At 38.4% G+C, this 9010-nt stretch overlaps 1 protein-coding gene across 3 annotated transcripts in view; it reads right to left on the bottom strand.

The window, feature by feature from the left end:
• Nucleotides 1–3467: 3467 nt before the first annotated feature.
• Dnajb14 (DnaJ heat shock protein family (Hsp40) member B14) overlaps nucleotides 3468–9010 on the bottom strand; it is a 62826-nt gene continuing 57283 nt past the window's right edge. For all 3 annotated transcript variants that reach the window (XM_017796396.2, XM_008826166.3, XM_008826167.3), the window contains one exon: nucleotides 3468–4753. In XM_017796396.2, coding sequence (XP_017651885.1) covers nucleotides 4629–4753 — 125 coding nt within the window. In that variant the 3' untranslated portion in view covers nucleotides 3468–4628. The remainder of the gene's footprint in view (nucleotides 4754–9010) is intronic.

Genomic DNA, 9010 nt, shown 5'->3' with positions numbered 1-9010 from the left:
TAAGGGTGATCAAATCTATACACGTAATGAAACTCATTATTATGTATAATCAATATATGCTAATAGAGCACATTTTTTTACAAAAGGAAAGAGAAAATTTAAAAAAAAAAGTAAGACACAGTTACCAGAAAGAAAGCTAAAAAATGAAGATGCTGATGTAACTCAACTATTAGGTGTAGAGACACAGGTCTGCTGGTGGACAACGGAATGATTGAAGGCAAAGAACCAAACGCTCAGGTGCAGAAAGGCAAGTTTAATTGTAAGAGTGGCTCTTTATACCTAATGAGCAGGATTGGCCAAGGATATAGTGTGCAAAACATAAATCAAGCCAAGTTCAAAGTAAAGGGTGTTTTCCTTTTCTGTTACTAACCAAACTCTTTCCCAGAGCTCTAGTCCATGAGAAAGGAAAACACAAGCCCATCCACTATCATTCTTACTATCCTGAGGCAGAGTTCTGCCCTTGACTGGGAGGCGGTGTTCTGCTAATGTCCAGACATTTTCTTGTTTTCAAGAGACAGCTGGACTCTGTCTTGTCTTTGATAGAGAACCTTCTACAGAATTGAGCTCCATCAATATGGCATCTCTCTGAAGATACTACCTGTGCTGGATAACTTTAGTATCAACTTGACACACGATCAACGAGGGAGCCTCAATTGGGGAATTGCCTCCTATGAAATTAAAGGTTATAAAACAGAATTTAAAGGCCAGTGAGATGGCTCAGCAGGTAAAGTGCTTCCTGCAGAAGCCTGAGGACCAGAGTTCAATCCCCAGGATCTACAAAGTAGAAGGAGAAAACCAAATACACAAGTTGTTCTCTGATTTCCACATGTGCACCATGGCATGTACACACACACACACACACACACACACACACACACACACTAATAATAATAATAATAAACGATATTTAAAATAAAACAATTTGAAATGGTTGCAAGACTCACAAGAACAGCAGAGAGGCTCCGAAGTTCTAACAAGAGCAAGCTCACTTACGAAAGCTTCAATGAAATGCTCCAAATTAAAAGTCATGCTAAAAGAATGAGAAGGGAAAACTGAGCAGATTCAGAAACTGAAAAAGAAACAAGAAAGAAAGTTACTGAGTTGAAACAATCTATAGAAAATTTTATTTTGGGGGTCGAAAGAAGAAGAAAACTGAAGAATTAGAAAAAGATCTCACTGAACTTAAGAAACTGCTAAAAAGTAATGGCAGAGATCTTATATGAACAAGAAAATGAAGAATTGAGTTTCCACAAATTTAAAAGCTAGACCATTTTCTTCATTGGATATATTAAAGCACATGACCCAAGACCTTTTTAAAATGGGAGGGGCAGAGTCAGTTTCTTTCAAGGATGGGACTCTTAGTAGGGTAACTAGGCTCTAGTGGGTGGACCCACACTGGAGGACATTTGGGGACACAAATTAGACTCTATAGGTCTTATTATATACATAATAGACTACATTAAATTGGGTGGAGGCAATAAGGGAGGTGTGGATAGAGGAGGAGCTCTAAATGCTATTAAAATTTATTGTATGGAAATTACAATTCAATAAAATTTTTAAAATTATTTAAAATTATGTGTGTGTGTATGTGTGTGTGTGTGTGTGTGTGTGTGTGTGTGTGTGGTGTGTCTCTGTGTGCAGGTATATGTGCATATTGACTCAGTTGTGATCCACCTGACATGGGTGCTGGGAACTGAACTCAGGTCCTCTGCAAGAGCAGTATGCACTCTTAACCACTAAGCTATCTCTCCAGCCCATGATCCATTATCTTAATGAAAAGTGAGAAACTGTGTACTCCAAATACCTATCTCTGAACAAAAATGTAATATATTGCCAGGCAGGGTGATACACAGCTTTAATCCCAGCACTGGGGAGGCAGTGGCAGGTGGAGCTCTGAGCTTGAGGCCAGCCTGGTCTGCACCGAGTTCCAGGGTGGCCAGGGCTACATAATGAGACCCTGTCTAAAAAAAGTGAAAGAAAAATAAATAAAGAAAAGCAATGAATTAGGCAAAAGCTATTATCAATTAAAAGCTGTGCGAACACACTGTGACAACCTGCACAAGGACCCGAAGACACTGGAAAGAGAGGTGCTAACCCTCAGCACCGTATACAAGAGAATGTGGCAAAATCAGCACATGACAGAAATGCAAATAAATTTAAAGAGAATAATAATGATGCAATGGAACTCAGAAATCTTCAATCTGAACTTTAAATGAGAACTGAAGAATACTCTAATGGAGAAGCAGTAAAATATAAACAGCTCTGTTTAGAAGAATATGACCCTAGAAAATCATTTTACATAAGCAAAACAACACTAATTTCAGGCTAATTGATGTCAGAACACAAAGTATACCGAAGAGCAAGCAAGAGAGAGCTTGGGAAACTGCGAACAGAGCCTAGAAAGTACTTGTGATTGGAGGCATGACACTAGTGTAAAACTCAACCCCAGGCTTGTTCCAAGTGAACAGTCAGCGATTCCTCTGTCAGGCCCTCAGCCTTTTCATGAGGGCATGCGCAAGAAGAACCTGTTCAAGAAGCAGTCAAAACGGAAAAAGACACAACTGAAGAGGTAGCGATGCTGCTGAACCTGGTCCTTGACGTTGATCCCTCAGAATCTAGAGAGAAGTCAAGACCTACTTTAGAGAGAAACAGAAATACGCTCGGATCTTAAAGAACATGTTTTCCTGAAAGATAACACTTACTGAAATATTTATATAACATTTTAGATTTATTTCTATTTTAAGTGTATGAGTGTTTTGCCCGCATGTATGTACATATGTGCACCATGTGCATACAATGCCTGTGGAGGTCAGAAGAGGACATCAGATCCCCTGGAACTGGAGTCACAGAAGGTTGCCAGCCACCATGTGGGTGCTGGGAACTGGACCTAGGTCCTCTGCAAAAGCAAATGGTGCTCTTAACCACTGAACCATCTCTCTAGCCCCTTATATAACATTTAACAATTTCATAAGTAAATACATTATATGAAAACTTTATTTTTTAAAAAATGCCATTTTCTTTTTAGCACTATTTTTTTAAAGGTCACATTTCTAGAAGGTTGGTTAAGTAGTCCAGATTCCTAGGAGAATGTGTTTAATCAATAATTTAATCAGGCATTTCTACTGAAGAATATGGCAAGGAGGATACAAAAGAACATTTTTAAGAGAACTCAACAGATGATATAAATCAACTATGTTTAAGAAAAAAAAATCCTAAACAAAAGAACAAAGCCACCCTATCTAACATTCTCTTATGGGGGGGTGGAGGGATGGGGACGGGGACACACAAACCTACTGAAAATATATTTTTATTCTTTGAACTATATGAAGTAAAAATCATTAAAATGTCACAACTGTTAAATACAGAAGACCAGAAATCAAGGTTTCATACCCCAAAAGCACAAAACAAAGAAACAATAAACAAACAAAACCCCTTCAAGTCTCCAGCTCTATTTTTTTCCTAATATATATTACAGATTTAGTTACAAGGAGCTTATTCCTATAGACTTGATGGACTGCTTGATGGCGAAGAGATTTTGCCTGGAATTCTTTAAGGACTGCTCTAAGTCGCTGTTCTAGCTGCTACTGTAGCTCTGCTCACTCTCACTATGGCCGGACACATGCTCTGATCAAATGAGTCAACTGCACACAAGGCACAAAGCTCTCTACTAGCAGTATTTTTTCTTAGAAGAAAAATTTGTAGAAGAATCCATTTGCTTTTGGGTTCTGCTTTAAATTGTCTCTAAAAAAACTGAATTTCCATGGGGAAAAAGGTTGTCCTTTGTTTCATAAACTTGAGCAGCAAAAAGACATATAAATGAACATTTGGGGTTAATTTTTAATTATTGGAATTGCAAATGGTGTAACTGCAACTTATCATTGAAACTCATTTTGTTTAGTATTTAGCATCATATTTTCTTTCAAACCTACCACACAGCATTTCATTCGTATGTATGGCTTAGCAATTCATAAAACTAAAGGACATACTGATACTATACACCAGTTCATTTATCTCATTACATATTCTGGAATATAATTATATTAAAGTGTCAATTCCTTCTATGCTGATAATGCTATAAGACTGTATATAAAGTTAGAGTTTTGTTTTTCTTTTGGGAAGAGTTTCATTGTTTAAATTCCACATACTCAAATATCTAAGGGAAAATGTGACTATGTCATAAACATTCATTTCATCGCTTGAATGAAGTGTCTCATGGAGCTAAATACTAAAATAATTTAAATAAAAAGGCAAGAGCTTGTATGTACACAAAATCACTCTAAAATATTTACATGATGAGGAAATAATAGAGAATCACTAAGATTGGAAATTGCTACAGGTGTGATAATCCTCTTGACATTCTACAGGATCATATAAGCTTTTAAAATGAAAGTAACTGCAGAAGCATACTAAAATCTTAATTTTAGTTTTCAGTTCTTACTATTAAAAGGAGTCAGTAGGTCATAAACAGTCCAAGATTTCAAGAACCAACTATCAGTGTAGGTTTTAATATCAAATCTTCTCCAGCTTTCATGGTGAAATTAAATTTACAGAAAGGATAGAGAGTACATTGTAAGGTATAAATAAAAGTTCCAGTTCATCTTTCCTTGTAGAGGCTGGTCAGCCGCAGCTCACCCTCCCTTGTACAGGCTGGTCAGCCGCTCCAGTTCTTTGCAGTTGTCCATGCTGAGAGCATCTGCCTTCCTTCGAAGCCTATCATCACGGTACACTTTTGCTGCATACTGCATATCGGTTTCTGTTAACAAAAACATTTTTCTCATTAAATAATTTATCACACTTAGCGGTTTAAGTTCAAATAACACTTCACAGAAGATCTTCAATTTATTTATTTATTTCTATTAACTGACTTTTTTTAAAAAAAGAGAGAGAGCGAGAGAAGCCGGGCATGGTGGTGCATGCCTTTAATCCCAGCACTTGGGAGGCAGAGGCAGGCGGACCTTTGTGAGTTCGTGCAAAAAATTGAAGGTATAATTACAATGCACATTTAGTTAAAATTTAGTTTCCTTTGTATGTTATGCAGAGAGAGAGAGAGAGAGAGAGAGAGAGAGAGAGAGAGAGAGAGAGAAGAAATCCAAATACTATTCCTAGAAACCATTTTTCTATGGGATTTTTTTAATGGAAGTTTACATTTAGCTTAGCATATAAAGCCAAAAAAATAAAATAAAATAAAATAAAATAAAAAGGACAGACGCCTGCCACCTCCTCTCAGGGCCTTCTCCTTCACTCCTGAACCCACGGGTTCAGCAGCTCCGCTCTAAAGCATCATCTTAGGCTCTCTGGAAAACACTCTGGAGGTCACTGCTGCTTGCCACTGTTTCTGCTGTCATTTTGTCAAGGTTATCAGTAATCCCAACACTTAAAGTATAAAAATTAAAACAATTTCTTTTTAAGACGGTTTTGTTATACAGCCCAAGCTGGTCTCAAACATGTAACCCTCCTGCATCAGCACCCCAAGTGCTAGCTAGAACGGCAAGTATGTGCTAACAAACCTGATAAAAATGAAAAACCTCACTCTGAGTTCATGTGTATAAAAAGGAGGATAAATGAACAGGATAAATGCCTGTTACACTGTCATCATAGTGACATCTGGAAAATGAGCACTCCTGCAGCTTTGTCCCTGAGTGACTAGCATAGTTACTAATGATTGTGTATGCACTACAAATCGAAATTCTTATGTAGAAAACAGGGTCCAAACCAAAGGCCATCATCAGTCAGACCACATTTAAAATATAGGTAACAATGTAGCACACCATTTGTAATGATCTCCAAAAACAATCCTAAAAACTTTTATTTACTTTTATTTAAGTGTATGAGTAATTTTCTCATGTGTAATGCCCACAGAGGCCAGAGGAAAGCAATGGACCCCTGTGTGGATTTGTGCACGCTAATGCAGTGCTAGAGTTACAAGCTGCCGTGAGCTGCCTGATGTGGGTGCTGGGAATCGAACTCAGGGCCTCTGGAAGAGCAGCACATGCTCTTACCTGCTGAGCCATCTCTACAGCTCCAATTAGAGAGTGTCTGAAGTGATTTCAAAACACTGGCAAAAGAACACTCAATGAACAACAATCATAATGACTTTATAAAATAATTTCATGGTTGAGGATGTGGCTCAGTGGTAGAGCCTTACCTTGCCATGCTCACTGCCCCGAGTTTGGTATCTAGTACTACAAAGCACAAAAGACAATTTCATCCTAATTGATGGGGTTAGCAGTCAACAAGTCTCTGTAACTGACCTCTTCCCATTCCCATCCCCTCCCCCCCCCCGCTCCACCTTTTCTTTAAAGGGGATAAGAGATAGTTTATTCTGGAGCCAAATATGAGTGACCATGGCCCAGAAACACAGATTTAAGTTACCCCAAATTCCATGTTCCAGGATGGTAACAGCTACATTATGTTTTTAGAGTAACAGAACAAAGAAACACAACAAATCAAGACACTATTCAAATACATTGGTAGATACATTCGGTAGGTAGGTCATAGCTAAGCGGGGTGTTTCCTATTATAGGTCTCAGATGTTATCTGATGATATTCTTAGCTCTTGATTGGTGGGACCTGGTGGTCTAGCAAAGTTAATACATTTTATTAGCCCCAAGAGGTAGGCAAGGTGTGGCTATTTATGGGATTAAAGATGTCCTCAGATAATTTGTGAACAGGCTCTGGATCTGCAACATTCCAAACTCTCCACAGTCATTGAAGTGTTTATCAGAAGGATAGCCTTGCAGGAAATTCACCTCAGGATGCAGGAGTTCTTTCTAGGAACTTTCTTTCACAGTTCCCTATGCTGGTCAAAGCATCACATTTTGTGCATACAGGGACCACATATTATTTGTTCCCAGGTCATTGCTAAGAAGGCTCATTCCTAGAATCTGATGTAGATGAGGCTCAGTTGTAAGTGAGACAGTAGTCTTCAGGAGAGAAGAATAGATAGCTGGTAAAGCCATTAAGAAAGAATTCCTGAATCATATCAAAACTATTAGCCATCATGATCTGGATCTTACTTTTTGCTTTCTTTTGTCCTCTGTATCTGATATAACATTGGCATGTGACATATAATAGGATGATTATACCTAAATTAAAATAATCAAGAACATTGTTCAGTCTAATAGAGTAAATGTAACAGATTAAGGTAACAAACATTAAAACCATTTCCATTTTTAAAATGCCACCTAAATATTGAATTCACCAAATTTTATTTTGAAAAATGTCACACAGAAGAATGTAGAGTATCACCATGAACACTAAAACTCTTAATCATGTCTGGTCAGTTCTTCACATTTCTGGCACATTTACTTTGGTTCTCTCTCCACAACAAAAACTGTTACTGCTATAGTGGTTATTTTTACAGAAGCATTTGATCATGAGCTGCATACACTGGGTCCTTTTATCCCTGACACCTCACTTAGCATCTACTGAAATAACAAGAGTATCATCTTAAGATAGCTGCAATGCAATTACTAAATTCAAAAATATAACATATATGGCCTCTGCCCAAAGTACTATCAAAATCCAAATATTACCAACTGCCCCAGTGATTTCATTTATAGGTGCTTCCCTGTACCCAGGTTTCAAAGCAGTGTGTGTAGTTGTCTTTAAGCACACAATGCATTGTGTGTGGCTGTCTTTAAGCACACAATGAAGTATGTGTGGTTGTCTTTAAGCACACAATGCAGTGTGTGTAGTTGTCTTTTAAGCACACAATGCAGTGTGTGTAGTTGTCTTTTAAGCACACAATGCAGTGTGTGTAGCTGTCTTTAAGCACACAATGCAGTGTGTATAGTCTTTAAGCACACAATGCAGTGTGTATAGTTGTCTTTAAGCACACAATGTAGTGTGTGTAGTTGTCTTTAAGCACACAATGCAGTGTGTGTAGTTGTCTTTAAGCACACAGTGCAGTGTGTGTAGTCTCAAAGAGCTTGCCTTGTTTGTTTAGTGTTCTGAGCCAAAGGTGATCTTTACCTCCCACTCCTCACCTCCTTCTATGAAGCTGGAATTATAGGCATATGCCAAACACTGAGCTTCATTGAGATTTTAAAAAACAACTTTTATTACATTTATGCATGTATATATGTGTGTGTGTGTGTGTGCGCATGCCACCGCAAGTGTGTAGAGGTCAGAGGAGCTCTGGGGCTCAGTTCTCTCCTTCCACTATGTGGATCTCAGGGATCAAACTCAGGCTATCAGGCTTAGGGACAAATGCCTTTACCCCAGACCATATCACTGGCCCTTCATTGAGGTTTCTGAATACAAACAAGCCATTCTATAAATGAATGGCTTATTACAAATAGATATTAGGGGCTGGAGAGATGGCTCTTCAGTTAAAAGTGCTTATTGCTCTTCCAGTGGACCCGAATCTGGTTCATAGCACCCACATCAGGTGGCTCACAATTGCCTGTAACTCCAGCTTCTGAGTATCAGATACCCTCTTCTGGTCTCTACAGACACCCACACCCATGTGCACATATATACAAATATACATTAAAGCAAACCAACAAACAGAAAATTAGGGCTGGCAAGACGGGTCAGAGGGTAAAAGTGTTTGCTCTCCATGAATGATGACCTGAGTTCAATCCCTGGATCCCATTGTGGAAGGCAAGAACAAATTCCCAAAATACTTCTCTAAACTAAACACAAATGCCATAATACACATGCACCTGTGCATGTGATACAAATATACATTAAAGCAAACCAACAAACAGAAAATTAGGGCTGGCAAGACGGGTCAGAGGGTAAAAGTGTTTGCTCTCCATGAATGATGACCTGAGTTCAATCCCTGGATCCCATTGTGGAAGGCAAGAACAAATTCCCAAAATACTTCTCTAAACTAAACACAAATGCCATAATACACATGCACCTGTGCATGTGCGCGCATGCAAACACACACACACACACACACACACACACACACACACACACACACACCCCAAATAAAAGTTTTAAAACATTTGGTGGCAACTTTTTCAAATGCACATATAAATGTGTGCAATATAATGTG

This window comes from Nannospalax galili, unplaced genomic scaffold (assembly GCF_000622305.1).
Source record: "Nannospalax galili isolate Female #2095 unplaced genomic scaffold, S.galili_v1.0 scaffold189, whole genome shotgun sequence".
NCBI lineage: Eukaryota > Metazoa > Chordata > Mammalia > Rodentia > Spalacidae > Nannospalax > Nannospalax galili.
Note: the sequence above shows the minus strand (reverse complement) of the source record. Positions and strands in the feature narration are given on the sequence as shown.